The sequence below is a fragment of the Globicephala melas genome, chromosome 8 (genome assembly GCF_963455315.2).
Source record: "Globicephala melas chromosome 8, mGloMel1.2, whole genome shotgun sequence".
Taxonomy (NCBI): domain Eukaryota; kingdom Metazoa; phylum Chordata; class Mammalia; order Artiodactyla; family Delphinidae; genus Globicephala; species Globicephala melas.
In genome coordinates, this window is record NC_083321.1 from 54,080,689 (window position 1) to 54,100,724 (window position 20,036).

The 20,036-nt window shown below is 41.1% G+C and overlaps 1 protein-coding gene and 1 pseudogene across 1 annotated transcript in view; one reads left to right on the plus strand and one right to left on the minus strand.

The window, feature by feature from the left end:
- MYO7A (myosin VIIA) overlaps nucleotides 1-20,036 on the plus strand; it is a 102,330-nt gene that overhangs the window by 58,406 nt on the left and 23,888 nt on the right. The window contains exon 30 of the mRNA XM_030835990.2: nucleotides 502-729. Coding sequence (XP_030691850.1) covers nucleotides 502-729 — 228 coding nt within the window. The remainder of the gene's footprint in view (nucleotides 1-501; nucleotides 730-20,036) is intronic.
- Nucleotides 18,899-19,845, minus strand: LOC115841747 (ester hydrolase C11orf54 homolog; annotated as a pseudogene).

Genomic DNA, 20,036 nt, shown 5'->3' on the forward strand with positions numbered 1-20,036 from the left:
GTTCCTCTTCACTTGTTACCGACCAGCCAGAGTGTATACCTCCCGGGGCACATCTGGGCTTGGAGTCTTCTCTGCTGAGCTGGCCCTGGGAGTGGGTGATTTTGCCTCCACACCCAGCATCACCACCCACAGCAGAGGTGACCCCCAGCCCTCACCCCAGCAGGTCCAGCGATAGGCACATGTTGTCTGATGCCGTTTGCCTGGACTTTTCTCACCAACAGCTACCTCCCGTGTTTTCAGTGGCCATTTGTCCATCAGTTTCACCAAAGGCTTGTACTAGGAAATGGAAACTCCCACTGGCTGTGCTGGCTCAGAGCCCATGAGTTAGGATCCAGGGGTCCCATGCTGGTCTGCATCCTGGGTGACCTGGGCAAGCCCCTCCTCTCTCTGAGCCTTGGTTTTCCATCCGAATGAGAAGAGTTGGCACAGTCAGTAGCTCCTTGCCGTCCTTCCCAGCCTGCTCACCCTTCCACTGGGTGACCTCCAGCCCTGTGCCCGCAGGTGTCCTCCCTGGGCAGTGGCAGCGACCACGTCATGGACGCCATCTCCCAGTGTGAGCAGTATGCCAAGGAGCAGGGCGCCCAGGAGCGCAACGCCCCGTGGAGGCTCTTCTTCCGCAAGGAGGTCTTCACTCCCTGGCACAACCCCTCAGAAGACAATGTGGCCACCAACCTCATCTACCAGCAGGTGGTGCGAGGGGTCAAGTTTGGGGAGTACAGGTGTGAGAAGGTGAGTGAGAGCTAATTTTCTGGCTGAGTTTGTTTGGTCAAGTCACCTGTGTGCTGAATTGGGCTGAGTGTTGCTGCCCTTGACTCACCATCAGCGAATGTGGAGGTTAGCCAGATGGAGGCTGGGCATTATCTAGGCTTCTCCTGGATTTAACACGATCTATAGGAGCAAGGGCTTTGAAGAGTAGCCTGAATTCTGCAAGTAGGAGCTGTTCCTGCTTTGCTGCAGTGACTGTACATGCTTCAGAACTTGCTGTATTGTTCTTTTGTTTTTTTTGACCTCTTTAGATCACTTATTTATTTATTTGTGGAGTATATTTGATTTACAATGTTGTGTTAGTTTCAGGTCCATCCACGTTGCTGCAAATGGCATTATTTCTTTTTTATGGCATCATTTGCAAATATTTTCTCCTATGGGTTGTCTTTTCATTTTCTTTATGACTTCCTTTGCTGTGCAAACCTTTTAAGTTTAATTAGGTCCCATTTGTTTATTTTTGTTGTTATTTCCATTACTTTACGAGACAGGTTGAAAAAGATTTTGCTTCAATTTATGGCAAAGAGTGTTCTGCCTATGTTTTCCTCTAAGAGTTTTATAGTATCCAGTACATTTAGGTCTCTAATCCATTTTGAGTTTATTTTTGTGTGTGGTGTTAAGGAGTGTTCTAATTTCATTCTTTTACATGTAGCTGTCCAGTTTTCCCAGCACTAATTATTGAAGAGATTGTCTTTTCTCCATCATATAGTCTTACATCCTTTGTCATAGATTAATTGACCATAGGTGCATGGGTTTATTGCTGGGCTTTCTATCCTGTTCCATTGATCTATATTTCTGTTTTTGTGCCAGTACCATTCTGTTTTGATCACTGTAGCTTTGTAGTATAGTCTGAAGTCAGGGAACCTGATTCCTTCAGCTCCATTTTTCTTTCCAAAGATTGTTTTGGCTATTTGGGGTCTTATGTTTTTCCATACAAATTTTAAGATTTTTTTCTTCTAAGTCTGTGAAAAATACCATTGGTATTTTGATAGGGATTGCATTGAATCTGTAGATTACAGTGGGTAGTATAGTCATTTTGACAATTTTGACTCTTCCAATCCAAGAACATGGTATATCTTTCCATCTGTTTGTGTCATCTTTGATTTCTTTCATCAGCATCTTATAGTTTTCAGAGTAAAGGTCTTCTGCCTCCTTAGGTAGGTTTATTCCTAGATATTTTATTCTTTTGGACGTAATGGTAAATGGGATTGTCTCCTTGATTTCTCTTTCATATTTTTCATCATTAGTGTATAGGAATGCAAGAGACTTCTGTGCATTAATTTTGTATCCTGCTACTTTACCAAATTCATTGATTAGCTATAGTAGTTTTCTGGTGGCATCTTTAGGATTCTCTATGTATAGTATCATGTCATCTGTAAACAGTGACAGTTTTACTTCTTCTTTTCCAATTTGTGTCCCTTTTATTTCTTTTTCTTCTCTGATTGCCGTGGCTAGGACTTCCAAAACTATGTTGAACAATAGTAGTGAGAGTGGACATCCTTGTCTTGTTCCTGATCTTAGAGGAAATGCTTTCAGCTTTTCACCATTGAGAATGACGTTTGCTGTGGGTTTGTCATATATGGCCTTTATTATGTTGAGGTAGGTTCCCTCTATGCCCACTTTCTGGAGAGCTTTTATCATAAATGGGTTTTGAATTTTGTCAAAAGCTTTTGCTGCATCTGTTGAGATGATCATATGGTTTTTCTTCTTCAATTTGTTAATATGGTATATCACATGATTTATTTGCATATATTGAAGAATCCTTGAATCCCTGCGATAAATCCCACTTGATCATGGTGTATGATCCTTTTAATGTGTTGTTCGATTCTGTTTCCTAGTATTTTATTGAGGATTTTTGCAACTATATTCATCAGTGATATTGGTCTGTAATTTTCTTTTTTTGTAGTATCTTTGTCTGGTTTTGGTATCAGGGTGATAGTGGCCTCATAGAATGAGTTTGGGAGTGTTCTTTCCTCTGCAATTTTTTGGAAGAGTTTGAGAAGGATGGGTGTTAGCTCTTCTCTAAATGTTTGGTAGAATTCTCCTGTGAAGCCATGTGGTCCTGGACTTTTGTTTGTTGGAAGATTTTTTTTTTAACATCTTTATTGGAGTATAATTGCTTTACAAAGGTGTGTTAGTTTCTGCTTTATAACAAAGTGAATCAGTTATACATATACATATGTTCCCATATCTCTTCCCTCTTGTGTCTCCCTCCCTCCCACTCTCCCTATCCCATCCCTCCAGGCGGTCACAAGGCACCGAGCTGATCTCCCTGTGCTATGCGGCTGCTTCCCACTAGCTATCTACCTTATGTTTGGTAGTGTATATATGTCCATGCCTCTCTTTCGCTTTGTCACACCTTACCCTTCCCCCTCCCCATATCCTCAAGTCCATTATCTAGTAGGTCTAGTAGGACACAGTCTTTATTCCTGTCCTACCCCTAGGCTCTTCATGCAGGTTTTTTTTTCTTAAATTCCATATATATGTGTTAGCATACGGTATTTGTCTCTCTCTTTCTGACTTACTTCACTCTGTATGACAGACTCTAGGTCTATCCACCTCATTACAAATAGCTCAATTTCGGTTTTTTTATGGCTGAGTAATATTCCATTGTATATATGTGCCACATCTTCTTTATCCATTCATCCGATGATGGACACTTAGGTTGCTTCCATCTCCAGGCTATTGTAAATAGAGCTGCAATGAACATTTTGGTACATGACTCTTTTTGAATTATGGTTTTCTCAGGGTATATGCCCAGTAGTGGGATTGCTGGGTCATATGGTAGTTCTATTTGTAGTTTTTTAAGGAACCTCCATACTGTTCTCCACAGTGGCTGTATCAATTTACATTCCCACCAACAGTGCAAGAGTGTTCCCTTTTCTCCACACCCTCTCCAGCATTTACTGTTTCTAGATTTTTTGATGATGGCCATTCTGACTGGTGTGAGATGATATCTCATTGTAGTTTTGATTTGTATTGCTCTAATGATTAGTGATTTTGAGCATTCTTTCATGTGTTTGTTGGCAGTCTGTATATCTTCTTTGGAGAAATGTCTACTTAGGTCTTCTGCCCGTTTTTTGATTGGGTTGTTTTTTTTGTTATTAAGCTGCATGAGCTGCTTATAAATTTTGGAGATTAATCCTTTGTCAGTTGCTACATTTGCAAATATTTTCTCCCATTCCGAGTGTTGTCTTTTTGTCTTGTTTATGGTTTCCTTTGCTGTGCAAAAGCTTTGAAGTTTCATTAGGTCCCATTTTTTTTTTTTAATTTTTTTTTAACATCTTTATTGGGGTATAATTGCTTTACAATGGTGTGTTAGTTTCTGCTTTAAAACAAAGTGAACCAGTCATACATAAACATATGTTCCCATATGTCTTCCCTCTTGCGTCTCCCTCCCTCCCACCCTCCCTATCCCACCCCTCCAGGCTGTCACAAAGCACCAAGCCAATATCCCTGTGCCATGCGGCTGCTTCCCACTAGCTATCTACCTTACTATGTTTGTTAGTGTGTATATGCCCATGATTCTGTCTCGCCCTGTCACAGCTCACCCTTCCCCCTCCCCATAACCTCAAATCCGTTCTCTAGGAGGTCTGTGTCTTTATTCCTGCTTTACCCCTAAGTTCTTCATGACATTTTTTTCTTAAATTCCATATATATGTGTTAGCATACGGTATTTGTCTTTTTCTTTCTGACTTACTTCACTCTATGACAGACTCTAGGTCTATCCACCTCATTACAAATAGCTCAATTTCGTTTCTTTTTATGGCTGAGTAATATTCCATTGTATATATGTGCCACATCTTCTTTATCCATTCATCTGATGATGGGCACTTAGGTTGTTTCCATCTCTGGGCTATTGTAAATAGAGCTGCAATGAACATTTTGGTACATGACTCTTTTTGAATTTTGGTTTTCTCAGGGTATATGCCCAGTAGTGGGATTGCTGGGTCATATGGTAGTTCTATTTGTAGTTTTTTAAGGAACCTCCATACTGTTCTCCATAGTGGCTGAACCAATTCACATTCCCACCAGCAGTGCAAGAGTGTTCCCTTTTCTCCACACCCTTTCCAGCATTTATTGTTTCTAGATTTTTTGATGATGGCCATTCTGACTGGTGTGAGATGATATCTCATTGTAGTTTTGATTTGCATTTCTCTAATGATTAATGATGTTGAGCATTCTTTCATGTGTTTGTTGGCAGTCTGTATATCTTCTTTGGAGAAATGTCTGTTTAGGTCTTCTGCCCATTTTTGGATTGGGTTGTTTGTTTTCTTGTTATTGAGCTGCATGAGCTGCTTGTAAATTTTGGAGATTAATCCTTTGTCGGTTGCTTCATTTGCAAATATTTTCTCCCATTCTGAGGGTTGTCTTTTGGTCTTGTTTATGGTTTCCTTTGCTGTGCAAAAGCTTTGAAGTTTCATTAGGTCCCATTTGTTTATTTTTGTTTTTATTTCCATTACTCTATGAGGTGGGTCAGAAAGGATCTTGCTGTGATTTATGTCATAGAGTGTTCTGCCTATGTTTTCCTCTAAGAGTTTGATAGTTTCTGGCCTTACATTTAGGTCTTTAATCCATTTTGAGTTTATTTTTGTGTATGGTGTTAGGGAGTGATCTAATCTCATACTTTCACATGTACCTGTCCAGTTTTCCCAGCACCACTTATTGAAGAGGCTGTCCTTTCTCCACTGTACATTCCCGCCTCCTTTATCAAAGATAAGGTGACCATATGTGCGTGGGTTTATCTCTGGGCTTTCTATCCAGTTCCATTGATCTATCTTTCTGTTTTTGTGCCAGTACCCTACTGTCTTGATTACTGTAGCTTTGTAGTATAGTCTGAAGTCAGGGAGCGTGATTCCTCCAGCTCTGTTTTTCGTTCTCAAGATTGCTTTGGCTATTCGGGGTCTTTTGTGTTTCCATACAAATTGTGAAATTTTTTGTTCTAGTTCTGTGAAAAATGCCAGTGGTAGTTTGATAGGGATTGCATTGAATCTGTAGATTGCTTTGGGTAGTAGAGTCATTTTCACACTGTTGATTCTTCCAATCCAAGAACATGGTATATCTCTCCATCTATTTGTATTATCTTTAATTTCTTTCATCAGTGTCTTATAATTTTCTGCATAAAGGTCTTTTGTCTCCTTAGGTAGGTTTATTCCTAGATATTTTATTCTTTTCGTTGCAATGGTAAATGGGAGTGTTTTCTTGATTTCATTTTCAGATTTTTCATCATTAGTGTATAGGAATGCCAGAGATTTCTGTGCATTAATTTTGTATCCTGCTACTTTACCAAATGCATTGATTAGCTCTAGTAGTTTTCTGGTAGCATCTTTAGGATTCTCTATGTATAGTATCATGTCATCTTCAAACAGTGACAGCTTTACTTCTTCTTTTCTGGTTTGGATTCCTTTTATTTCCTTTTGTTCTCTGATTGCTGTGGCTAAAACTTCCAAAACTATGTTGAATAAGAGTGGTGAGAGTGGGCAACCTTGTCTTGTTCCTGATCTTAGTGGAAATGCTTTCACTTTTTCACCAATGAGGATGATGTTGACTGTGGGTTTCTCATATATGGCCTTTATTATGTTGAGGAAAGTTCCCTCTATGCCTAGTTTCTGCAGGGTTTTTATCATAAATCGGTGTTGAATTTAGTCGAAAGCTTTCTCTGCATCTATTGAGATAATCATATGGTTTTTCTCCTTCAATTTGTTAATATGGTGTATCACGTTGATTGATTTACGTATATTGAAGAATCCTTGCATTCCTGGAATAAACCTCACTTGATCATGGTGTGTGATCCTTTTAATGTGCTGTTGGATTCTGTTTGCTAGTATTTTGTTGAGGATTTTTGCATCTATGTTCATCAGTGATATTGGCCTGTAGTTTTCTTTCTTTGTGACATCCTTGTCTGGTTTTGGTATCAGGGTGATGGTGGCCTCGTAGAATGAGTTTGGGAGTGTTCCTCCCTCTGCTATATTTTGGAAGAGTTTGAGAAGGACAGGTGTTAGCTCTTCTCTAAATGTTTGATAGAATTTGTCTGTGAAGCCATCTGGTCCTCGGCTTTTGTTTTTTGGATGATTTTTAATCACAGTTTCAATTTCAGTGCTTGTGATTGGTCTGTTCATATTTTCTATTTCTTCCTGAATCAGTCTTGGCAGGTTGTGCATTTCTAAGAATTTGTCCATTTATTCCAGGTTGTCCATTTTATTGGCATAGAGTTGCTTGTAGTAATCTCTCATGATCTTTTGTATTCTGCAGTGTCAGTTGTTACTTCTCCTTTTTCATTTCTAATTCTATTGATTTGAGTCTTCTCCCTTTTTTTCTTGATGAGTCTGGCTAATGGTTTATCAATTTTGTTTATCTTCTCAAAGAACCAGCTTTTAGTTTTATTGATCTTTGCTATTGTTTCCTTCATTTCTTTTTCATTTATTTCTGATCTGATTTTTATGATTTCTTTCCTTCTGCTAACTTTGGGGTCTTTTGGTTCTTCTTTCTCTAATTGCTTTAGGTGCAAGGTTAGGTTGTTTATTCAAGATGTTTCCTGTTTCTTAAGGTAGGATTGTATTGCTATAAACTTCCCTCTTAGAACTGCTTTTGCTGCCTCCCATAGAATTTGGGTCGTCGTGTCTCCATTGTCATTTGTTTCTCGGTATTTTTTTATTTCCTGTTTGATTTCTTCAGTGATCACTTCGTTGTTAAGTAGTGTATTGTTTAGCCTCCATGTGTTTGTATTTTTTACAGATCTTTTCCTGTAATTGATATGTAGTCTCATAGCGTTGTGGTCAGAAAAGATACTTGATACAATTTCAATTTTCTTAAATTTATCAAGGCTTGATTTGTGACCCAAGATATGATCTATCCTGGAGAATGTTCCATGAGCACTTGAGAAAAATGTGTATTCTGTGGGTTTTGGATGGAATGTCCTATAAATATCAATTAAGTCCATCTTGTTTTATGTATCATTTAAAGCTTGTGTTTCCTTATTTATTTTCATTTTGGATGATCTGTCCATTGGTGAAAGTGGGGTGTTAAAGTCCCCTACTATGAATGTGTTACTGTCGATTTCCCCTTTTATGGCTGTTAGTATTTGCCTTATGTATTGAGGTGCTCCTTTGTTGGGTGCATAAATATTTACAATTGTTATATCTTCTTGGATCAATCCATTGATCATTATGTAGTGTCCTTCTTTGTCTCTTCTAATAGTCTTTATTTTAAAGTCTATTTTGTCTGATATGAGAATTGCTACTCTAGCTTTCTTTTGCTTTCCATTTGCATGAAATACCTTTTTCCATTCCCTTACTTTCAGTCTGTATGTGTCTCTAGGTCTGAAGTGGGTCTCTTGTAGACAGCAAATATATGGGTCTTGTTTTTGTATCCATTCAGCCAATCTGTGTCTTTTGGTGGGAGCATTTAGTCCATTTACATTTAAGGTAATTATCGATATGTATGTTCCTATTCCTATTTTCTTAAGTGTTTTGGGTTCGTTATTGTAAGTCTTTTCCTTCTCTTGTGTTTCTTGCTGAGAGACTTTCCTTTAGCAGTTGCTGTAGAGCTGGTTTGGTGGTGCTGAACTCTCTCAGCTTTTCCTTGTCTGTAAAGGTTTTAATTTCTCCATCAAATCTGAATGAGATTCTTGCTGGATAGAGTAACCTTGGTTGCAAGTTTTTCTCCTTCATCACTTTAAATATGTCCTGCCAGTTCCTTCTGGCTTGCAGAGTTTCTGCTGAAAGATCAGCTGTTAACCTTATGGGGATTCCCTTGTGTGTTATTTGTTGTTTTTCCCTTGCTGCTTTTAATATGTTTTCGTTGTATTTAGTTTTTAACAGTTTGATTAATATGTGTCTTGGTGTATTTCTCCTTGGATTTATCCTGTATGGGACTCTCTGTGCTTCCTGGACTTGATTAGCTATTTCCTTTCCCGTATTAGGGACGTTTTCAACTATAATCTCTTCAAATATTTTCTCAGTCCCTTTCTTTTTCTCTTCTTCTTCTGGAACCCCTATAATTCGAATGTTGGTGTGTTTAATGTTGTCCCAGAGGTCTCTGAGACTGTCCTCTGTTCTTTTCATTCTTTTTTCTTTATTCTGCTCTGCAGTAGTTATTTCCACTATTTTATCTTCCAGGTCTCTTATCTGTTCTTCTGCCTCAGTTATTCTGCTATTGATCCCATCTAGAGTAATTTTCATTTCATTTGTTGAGTTGTTCATCATTGTTTGTTTCATCTTTAGTTCTTCTAGGTCCTTGTTAAATGTTCTTGCATTTTGCCTATTCTATTTCCAAGATTTTGGATCATCTTTACTATCATTATTCTGAATTCTTTTTCAGGTAGACTGCCTATTTCCTCTTCATTTGTTAGGTCTGGTGGGTTTTTATCTTGCTCCTTCATCTGCTGTGTGTTTTCCTGTCTTCCCATTTTGCTTATCTTACTGTGTTTGGGGTCTCCTTTTTGCAGGCTGCAGGTTCGTAGTTCCCGTTGTTTTTGGTGTCTGTCCCCAGTGGCTAAAGTTGGTTCAGTGGGTTGTGTAGGCTTCCTGGTGGAGGGTACTAGTGCCTGTGTTCAGGTGGATGAGGCTGTATCTTGTCTTTCTGGTGGGCAGGTCCACGTCTCGTGGTGTGTTTTGAGGTGTCTTTGACCTTATTATGGTTTTAGGCAGCCTCTCTGCTAATGGGTGGGGTTGTGTTCCTGTTTTGCTAGTTGTTTGGCATAGGATGTCCAGTACTGTAGCTTGCTGGTCATTGAGTGAAGCTGGGTGCTGGTGTTGAGATGGAGATCTCTGGGAGATTTTCGCCGTTTGATATTATGTGGAGCTGGGAGGTCTCTTGTGGACCAGTGTCCTGAAGTTGGCTCTCCCACCTCAGAGACACAGCACTGTCTCCTGGCTGCAGCACCAAGAGCCTTTCATCCACACGGCTCAGAAGGTAAGGGTAGAGTATGGAGCTGAAAACAGGAACGGTGGGAAGTCTGTGTATCAGTCTCCCATGTGTCCTCCTTCACTCTGAGCAGCCTGGAAACGATTATTCCTTTACCCTGGGAGATGATTCGGCATCTTTTCTGTGGCTAGTTTGAAAACCTGCTGGTCTTGGAGAGCCTCCTGGAGAGGTGGAGGGCAGCTGCAGCACATACAGGGGAGCTCCTTCTACTGCACAAAGCCCATGCTGGCGGGCGCCATTGCGGAGGCTCCTCCTGTTGGAAGATTTTTAATCACAGTTTCAATTTCATTACTTGTGATCGGTCTGTTCATATTTTCTGTTTCTTCCGGGTTCAGTCTTGGAAGGTTATACCTCTCTAAGAATTTGCCCATTTCTTCCAGGTTGTCCATTTTATTGGCACAGAGTTGCTTGTAGTAGTGTCTTAGGATGCTTTGTATTTCTGTGGTGTCTGTTGTAATTTCTCCTTTTACATTTCTAATTTTATTGATTTGACTCCTCTCCCGCTTTTTCTTGATGAGTCTGGCTAATGGTTTATCAATTTTGTTTATCTTCTCAGAAAACCAGCTTTTAGTTTTATTGATCGTTGCTATTGTTTTCTTTGTTTCTGTTTATTTCTGCTCTGATATTTTTAATTTCTTTCCTTCTACTAACTTTGGGTTTCGTTTGTTCTTGTTTCTCTGATTCCTTTAGGTGTAAAGTTAGATTGTCTATTTGAGATTTTTCTTGTTTCTTGAGGTAAGCTTGTATTGCTATAAACTTCCTGCTTAGAACTGCTTTTGCTGCATCCCATAGGTTTTGGATCATTGTGTTTTCATTGTCATTTGTCTCTAGGCATTTTTTGATTTCCTCTTTGATTTCTTCAGTGATCTCTTGGTTATTTAGTAACGTATTGTTTAGTCTCCATGTGTTTTTGTTTTTACGTTTTTTTCCCTGTAATTGCTTTCTAATCTCATAGCGTTGTGGTCAGAAAAGATGCTTGATATGATTTCAATTTTCTTAAAATTACGAGGCTTGATTTGTGACCCACGATGTGATCTATCCTGGAGAATGTTCCATGTGCCCTTGAGAAGAAAGTGTATTCTGTTCTTTTTGGATGGAATGTCCTATAAATGTCAATTAAATCTATCTGGTCTATTGTGTCATTTAAAGGTTCTGTTTCCTTATCAATTTTCTGTTTGGATGATCTATCCATTGGTGTAAGTGAGGTGTTAAAGTCCCCCACTATTACTGTGTTACTGTCGATTTCCTCTTTTATAGCTGTTAGCAATTGCCTCATGTATTGAGGTGCTCCTATGTTGGGTGCATATATATTTATAATTGTTATATCTTCTTCTTGGATTGATCCCTTGTTCATTATGTAGTGTTCTTCCTTGTCTCTTGTAACATTCTTTATTTTAAAGTCTATTTTATCTGATATGAGTATTGCTACTCCAGCTTTCTTTTGATTTCCATTTGCACGGAATATCTTTTTCCATCCCCTCACTTTCAGTCTCTACGTGTCCCTAGGTGGGTCTCTTGTAGACAGCATATATATGGGTCTTGTTTTTGTATCCATTCAGTGAGCCTGTGTCTTTTGGTTGGAGCATTTAATCCATTCACGTTTCAAGTAATTATCAATATATATGTTACTATTACCATTTTCTTAATTGTTATGGGTTTGTTTTTGTAGGTCCTTTTCTTCTCTTTTGTTTCCCACTTAGAGAAGTTCCTTTAGCATTGGGTGGAGAGCTGGTTTGGTGGTGCTGAATTCTCTTAGCTTTTGCTTGTCTGTAAAGCTTTGATTTCTCCGTCAAAGCTGAATGAGGTTCTTGCTGGGAGAATAATCTTGGTTGTAGGTTCTTCCCTTTCATCACTTTAAATATATCATGCCACTCCCTTCTGGCTTGTAGAGTTTCTGCTGAGAAATCAGCTGTTAACCTTATGGGAGTTTCCATGTATGTTATTTGTCATTTTTCCCTTGTTGCTTTCAATACTTTCTTTGTCTTTAATTTTTGTCTCTTTGATTACTATGTGTCTTGGCGTGTTTGTCCTTGGGTTTATCCTGCCTGGAACTTTCTGTGCTTCCTGGCCTTGGGTGGCTATTTCCTTTCCCATGTTAGAGAAGTTTTCAACTGTAATGTCTTCAAATATTTTCTCGGGTCCTTTCTTTCTCTCTCTCTTCTCCTTCTGGGACCTCTATAATGTGAATGTTGTTGCATTTAATGTTGTCCAAGAGGTCTCTTAGGCTGTCTTCGTTTTTTTCATTCTTTTTTCTTTATTTTGTTCCGCAGCAGTGAGTTCCACCATTCTGTCTTCCAGGTCACTTATCCGTTTTTCTGCCTCAGTTATTCTGCTATTGATTCCCTCTAGTGTATTTTTCATTTCAGTTATTGTATTGTTCATCTGTTTGTTCTTTAATTCTTCTAGGTCTTTGTTAAACATTTCTTGCATCTTCTCGATCTTTGCCTCCATTCTTTTTCCATGGTCCTGGATCATCTTCACTATAATTATTCTGAATTCTTTTCCCGGAAGGTTGCCTATCTCCATTTAGTTGTTTTTCTGGGGTTTTATCTTTTTCCTTCATCTGGTACACAGCCCTCTGCCTTTTCATCTTGTCTAACTTTCTGTGAATGTGGTTTTTGTTCCACAGGCTGCAGGATTGTAGTTCTTCTTGCTTCTGCTGTCTGCCCTCTGGTGGATGAGGCTATCTAAGAGGCTTGTGCAAGTTTCCTGATGGGAGGGACTGGTGGTGGGTAGAGCTGGGCGTTGCTCTGGTGGGAAGAGCTCAGTAAAACTTTAAACCACTTGTCTGCTGATGGGTGGCGCTGGGTTCCCTCCCTGTTGGTTGTTTGACCTGAGGTGACCCAACACTGGAGCCTACCCAAGCTCTTTGACGGGGCTAATGTCAGACTCTGGGAGGGCTCACGCCAAGGAGTACTTCCCAGAACTCCTGCTGCCAGTGTCCTTGTCCTCATAGTGAGACACAGCCACCCCCTGCCTCTGCAGGAGATCCTCCAACACTAGAAGGTAGGGCTGATTCAGTCTCCCATGGGGTCACTTCTCCTTCCCCTGGGTTCCGATGTGCACATTACTTTGTGTGTGGCTTCCAAGAGTGGAGTCTCTGTTTCCCCCAGTCCTGCCAAAGTCCTGCAATCAAATCCTGCTAGCCTGAAAAGTCTGATTCTCTAGGAATTCCTCCTCCTGTTGCCGGACCCCCAGGTTGGGAAGCCTGACATGGGGCTCAGAACCTTCACTCCACTGGGTGGACTTCTGTGGTATAAGTGTTCTCCAGTTTGTGAGTCACCCCCAGCAGTTACGGGATTTGATTTTATTGTGATTGCGCCCCTCCTACCGTCTCATTGTGGCTTCTCCTTTGTCTTTGGATGTGGGGTATCTTTTTTGGTGAGTTCCAGTGTCTTCCTGTTGATGATTGTTCAGCAGTTAGTTTTGATTCTGGTGCTCTGTCAAGAGGGAGTGAGCACACGTCCTTCTACTCTGCCATCTTCAAGATTGTACCTTCCTAAGAATTTGTCCATTTCTTCCAGGTTGTCCATTTTGTTGGCATACAGTTGGTTGTAGTAGTCTCTTATGATCCTTTGTATTTCTGTGGTGTCAGTTGTAACTTCTCCTTTTTCATTTCTAATTTTATTGATTTGAGCCTTCTCCATTTTTTTCTTGATAAGTCTGGCTAAAGGTTTATCAATTTTGTTTATCTTTTCATAGAACCAGCTTTTTGTTTCATTGATATTTTCTATTGTTTTCGTTGTCTCTATTTCATTTATTTCTGCTCTGACCTTTATGATTTCTTTCCTTCTACTAACTTTAGGTTTTGTTTGTTCTTTCTCTAGTTGCTTTAGGTATAAGGTTAGGTTGTTTACTTGAGATTTTTCTTGTTTCCTGAGGTAAAATTGTATTGCTATACAATCTTAGAACAGTTTTTGCTGCATCCCATAGGTTTGGATTGTCATGGTTTTGTTGTCGTTTGTCTCTAGGTATTTTTTAAAAATCTTTTTGGCTGTGCTGTGTGGCATGTGGGATCTTAGTTACCCAACCAGTGATTGAACTCACCACCCCCTGTGGTAGAAGCATGGAATCTTAAGCACTGGACCACCAGAGAAGTCCCTAAGTATTTTTAAATTTCCTCTTGATTTCTTCAGTGATCCATTGGTTGTTTAGTAACATATTGTTTAGTCTCCATATGTTTTTGTTCCTTACCGTTTTTTTTTTCTTGTAATTGATTTCTAATCCCATAGCATTGTAGTTGGAAAAGATACTTGAGATGATTTCAATTTTCTTAAATTTAGTGAGGTTTGATTCGTGGTACAAGATGTGATCTATCCTGGAGAATGTTCCATGTGCACTTGAGATGAATGTGTATTCTGCTGCTTTCAATGGAATGTCCTATAGATACCAATTAAGTCTATCTGGTCTAATGTGTCATTTAAGGCTTGTGTTTCCTTATTAATTTTCTGTCCGGATGATCTGTCCATTGCTGTAAGTGGGTTGTTAAAGTCCCCCACTATTACTGTGTTACTGTTGAGTTCTCCTTTTATGGCTGTTAGCATTTGTCTTATATATTGAGGTGCTCCTGTGTTGGGGGCATATATATTTACAATTGTTATATTTTCTTCTTGGATTGCTCCCTTGATCATTATGTAGAGTTCTTCCTTGTTTCTTGTAACAGTCTTTATTTTAAAATCTATTTTGTCTGATATAGGTATTGCTATTCCAGTTTTCTTTTGATTTTCATTTGCATGGAATATCTTTTTCCATCCCCTCACTTTCAGTCTGTATGTGTCCCTAGATCTGAAGTGGGTCTTTTGTAGACAGCATATATACAGATCTTGTTTTTGTATCCATTCAGCCCATCTATGTCTTTTGGTTGGAGCACTTAATCCATTTATATTTAAAGTAATCATCAATATGTATGTTCCTAGTGCCATTTTCTTAATTGTTTTGGGTTTGTACATCTTTTTTCTTCCCTTCCTCTTTTGTTCTCTTGTGGTTTGATCACCATCTTTAGTGTTGTGTTTGGGTTGCTTTTTCTTTTGTGTGTGTGTATCTATTGTAGTTTTGGGTTTGCATTTCCCCTGCAGTTTTGATTTAGCAGTGTATATATGTACCACTGTATATAAAACCAACTTGTTTTAAGTTGCTGGTCTCTTTCCCACCTAGAGAAGTTCCTTTAACATTTGTTGTAAAGCTGGTTTTGTGGTGCTGAATTCTCTTAGCTTTTGCTGTAAAGCTTTTGAGTTCTCTGTTGAATCTGAATGAGAGCTCTGCTGGGTAGAGTATTCTTTTTTTTTTTTTAAATAAATTTATTTATTTAATTTATTTATTTTTGGTTGCATTGGGTCTTCATTGCTGCGCCTGGGCTTTCTCTAGTTGCGGTGAGTGGTGGCTACTCTTCATTGCAGTGTGGAGGCTTCTTATTGCGGTGGCTTCTCTTGTTGTGGAGCATGGGCTGTAGGCGTGCGGGCTTCAGTAGTTGTGGCACACAGGCTCAGTAGTTGTGGTGCACAGGCTCTAGAGTACAGGCTCAGTACTTGTGGCTCATGGACTTAGTTGCTCCGAGGCATGTGAGATCTTCCCAGACCAGGGCTTGAACCCATGTCCCCTGCATTGGTAGGCAGATCCTTAACCACTGCACCACCAGGGAAGTCCCTGAGTAGAGTATTCTTGGTTGTAGTTTCTTCCCTTTCATCACTTTAAATATATCATGCTACTCCCTTCTGGCCTACAGAGTTTCTGCTGAAAATTCAGCTGATAACCTTATGGGGATTCCCTGGTATGTTGTTTGTTGGTTTTCCCTTGTTGCTTTTAATATTTTTCTTGTCTTTAATTTTTGTCGTTTTGATTAATATGTGTCTCAGTATGTTCCTCCTTGGGTTTATCCTGCATGGGATTCTCTGTGCTTCCTGGACTTCAGTGAGTTTTTCCCTTCTCATGTTAGGCAAGTTTTCAGCAATAACATCTTCAAATATTTTCTCAGGCTCTTTCTCTTTCTCTTCTCCTTCTGGGACCCCTATAATGCGAATGTTCATGTGTTTAATATTGTCCCAGAGGTTTCTGAGACTGTCCTCATTTCTTTTCATTCTTTTTTCTTTATTATGTTCTGTGGCAGTGATTTCCACCACTCTGTCTTCCAGCTCACTTATCCTTTCTTCTGCCTCATTTATTCTGCTGTTGATTCCTTCTAGAGTATTTTTCATTTCAGTTATTGTATTGTTCCTCTCTATTTGTTCTTTAAATCTTCTAGCTCCTTGGGTTTTTAAATAACTAACTAAATAAATAAATAATTTAAAAATTTTATTCATTCATTCATTCATTTATTTATTGCTGTGTTGGGTCTTTGTTGCTGCTTGCAGGCTTTCTCTAGTTGCGGCGAGCTGGGGCTACTCTTCGTTGCAGTGCACAGGCTTCTCATTGCAGTGGCTTCTCTTGTTGCGGAGCACAGGCTCTAGGCTCACGGACTTCAGTAGTTGTGGCACGCAGGCTCAGTAGTTGCACCTTGCAGGCTCTAGAGTGCAGGTTCAGTAGTTGTGGAGCATGGGCTTAGTTGCTCCATGGCATGTAGGATCTTCCTGGAGCAGGGATTGAATCTGTGTCCCCTGTATTGGCAGGTGGATTCTTAACTGCTGCGCCACCAGCAAAGTCCATAGCTCCTTGTTAAACATTTCTTGTACCTTCTTGATCTGTGCCTCCACTCTTTTTTTTGAGATTTTGGATCATCTTTACTATCATTACTCTGAATTCTTTTTCAGGTAGATTGCCTATCTCCTCATCATTTAGTTGTTCTTGTGGATTTTATCTTGTTCCTTCATTTGCAACATATTTCTCTGTCAACTAATTTTGTCTGACTTTCTGTATTTGGGGTCTCCTTTCCACAAGCTGCAGGATCATAGTTGCTCTTGTTTCTGGTGTCTGCTCCCCGGTGGGTGAGGTTGGTCCAGTGACTTGTGTAGGCTTCCTGCTGGAGGAACTGGTGCCTGCCCTCTTGTGGGTGGAGCTATGTCTTGTCCCTCTGATGGGCAGGGCCGTGTGAAGGGGTGTGTTTTGAGGTGGCTGTGAGCTCAGTATGACTTCAGCCAGCCTGTCTTCTGATGGGTGGGGCTGTGTCCTTATCTTGGGCGTTGTTTGGACTGAGACTTTCCAGCTCTCAAGCCGGGCCTTGGTGCTGAAATGAGCACCTCTGGAAGATCTCACTCTGATCAGTATTCCCTGGGCCTTCAGTGTCCTAGCCTTCACAGTGAGTGATAGTTGACCTTCGCCTCCCCAGGAGACCCTCTAAGACCCCTAGGTAGGTATAATCCAGGTTTCTATCAGGTACTGCTTTGTGCTGGGTCCCAGTGCACGTGAGACCTTGTGTGCACCCTCCAAGAGTGGAGTCTCCATTTCCTCCAGCCCTGTGGAGCTCCTGCCCTCAAGCCCTGCTGGCCTTTGGGGCTAAATGCTCTGGGGGTTCTTCTGCCCAATGCCAGACTCTCACACTGTCTTGGAGGGCTATTTTATGTGGGAATGTCCATGTGTAGCCTGCGTGGGTTTAATATTTTTTGGTGCGAGGGTTGTTTTTAGTATAGATATCTGCCACTTCTTTCCTCAGTGTATTCTGGATATTAGCCCCTTTATAGGAGGTATGACTGATGTTGTGATGACCATAGCCTGTACTGGATATTGAGTAGAGCATCCCCTTTGCTCTGTGGTTGTCACTGCCCTGTCAGAGATGGGCTCTACTCCCTAGTTGTTGGAGTAGAGGCCCCCAGATCTTCTTCTTAGCTGTGGTTCTGATCTGCACTGTGAGGTAGGCAGGATTGGAGCACCTCCACTGGGAAGGAAGCCACTGAGTATTCCTCCTCTGGAGCTGTTCACCTGTGGGGATGCTCTGCTGTGTTACCTTTCACCTGTTGTGCGAGGTCTCAGATTACACCATCATTGGCACTGCTCTCAGCCCCACCTTAAATGTGGGTATGCCAGCAATCGGCCCTGGTGTCTCTCATATGTTGTTTTCACCAGGCCACCAGCATAGATCTACTGAAGTCAGGTCCTAGGATTGCAGTAATCATGGATCTGGACCCACTGTGGATGCTATGGGGGCAGCTCCAACTCTAGGCCAGCCCAACCCTCATGTGTATGTGCCCACAAAGTCTACAGCTGCTAAAGCTAGACCTGCCTTGGCTGCAGGAGCACTTATTGTCCATTCAGATGTTCTGTAGGTGCTAACTTTACAAGGCCAGTCACGGGGGTGTCAATTCATGGTTTGTGCAGCAGTGAAGAGAGATTTCAGCTTTTCTTCCTTAGTTGCATGTCCCCTGGGACTCAGCTGTCGTTTCAGCCCCACCTCTGTGGGTGAGCCACCCACAGGGGTCTGCTCCCAAGGCTGCCCTGGAACACATGAGTCTACCCTGGGGCAATGGGCACGTGGGGGAGCCAGCAGTCACGGGCACAGGAGAGCTGGCCCCAGCGGGGGCCCTTCTTAGTTCCCCGGGGAGGCAGGGGCTGGCACATGGGAGAGAGTCTGCAATGGCAGCTTTGCCCCTTACGCATCACTTAACTATGGCTCTTTGCTTCTGTGGCAGTCCAAGTTTCCTCCACAAGCATTTCTGGTTGTGGATTTCCTCACTTTCACCCCCTCAGGCTGTCTCCTCACAGCCAACAGAAGTCCTCTCCTGGGTCTGCTCTCCAAACCCCATGTTCCAGCACTCAGCCTCTGTGCACACCAGTGGACACCTGTCTCAGGCTGGGGCGCACAGGACTGTGGCACAGACCATCTGTGTAGGTTTCACTCTGTCCTGCTTGGCTGTTGGCACTCTCTTCCAATAGCCCATGAATTCCCTTGTGTCCCAATTCATGCCCCTGTCTATGAGGGGGCTTCCCCGGATGTGGGACCCTCTCCTCTCCTTTAGCTCCCCACGACCCAGGGGTGCCATTCTCATCCCGCTTCCTCTCCTTTTCTTTTTCCCTTTTTCTTTCTTTCATCCTACCTGGTTACACGGGGATCTTTCTTGTCCTTTTAGGTATCCAAGGTCCTCTGCTAGTGTTCAGCTGGTGCTCTGTGAGAATTGTTCCATTTGTAGATGTATTCTTGATGCGTTTGTGGGGAGAGATGAATTCCACGTCCTCCTACTCCTCTGCCATCTTGCTGACCCCTTTGGATTTTATATTACTATCTATCAATGAGTTAATCAATCAATTAACCTTAATTATGTCTTCTTCTAAATGAGTATCAGTTGATTTAATCTTGCCCAAAAGAATGGGTCTCTTTTGGTTGGTCAATGCAATACAGAAACTCTGCAGGTAAGAAGTATCCAAGTTATTCCACTATATCTGGGGTGGTGTCATAATAGTAGTGTCCACCTTTTCCATGATGACTGAAACACCGAGTGTGCTCCAACCTCAAATCAAACCCTGGGTCTCTGAAGACAAAAACCAGCAGACAGACCAAAGGAGCCTTCATCTCATAAAAACGCAACAATTTATTCATGTCTTCATCAGAGTTCAATGGGCAGGAAGACAATTCTGTGGGCATAATGTGAGTCTTCACTTTTCTCTTCTGAATCACGAAAGTACCTCCCATCCCCACAGACTTATCTCCATAATCTTTTTCAAGAGTCTGTCTCATACAAGTCACAAAGTTAAGTTTTCCAGTTCTTCTTTTGGCTTTCATCTCAATGACCTTTCCAGGTTGGCCCCCACTGGCAAAAAGATTAGCCAGTAATGCACACCCCAAATCATGATATTCTCACTGTACTTCTCTAGTAGGCACCCTCCATCTTTAGGGTTAACACGAGCAAATTAACTTCAATACACAGGAGGTTTGTGTTCACTTTCTGTTTGAACAACTGACATAAACTCAGAATTGAATCCAAGAGTCTGAAATGGGTCTACTCCTGCTCTAAGAATAAAAGCTCTGGGAAGTTGGATTTCTTTTGCAATCTTATTTAGGTTATAAACTTGTTTTTTGATTTACAAGAGGCAATAAGTAAGGCATACCTCCTACTTCTGCAATTCTAGTTTTCCCACAGATGCCTTTTACAGGAAAGGTAAATGGTCCTTAGTCAAATCAGGGCACTCAACTACAGAGACCTGGACATCAGCAAAGTTATCCTTTAGCACCTTCTGCAGAACTCCAACAAGCTCCTCTAGACTTGACAGCTGAAAAGAATACTCAGTGCAAGCCATCTTCCTTAGGTGTGAATGAAACAAGAGGGAAGGGGGCAGGGCACAACCTGGAATGGTGCTTTTTATTCTTCAATTTGTTAATGTGGTGTATCACACTGATTGATTTGCAGAGATTGAAAAACCCTTGCATCCCTGGGATCAATCCCACTTGATCGTGGTGTATGATCCTTGTAGTGTTGGATTTGGATTGC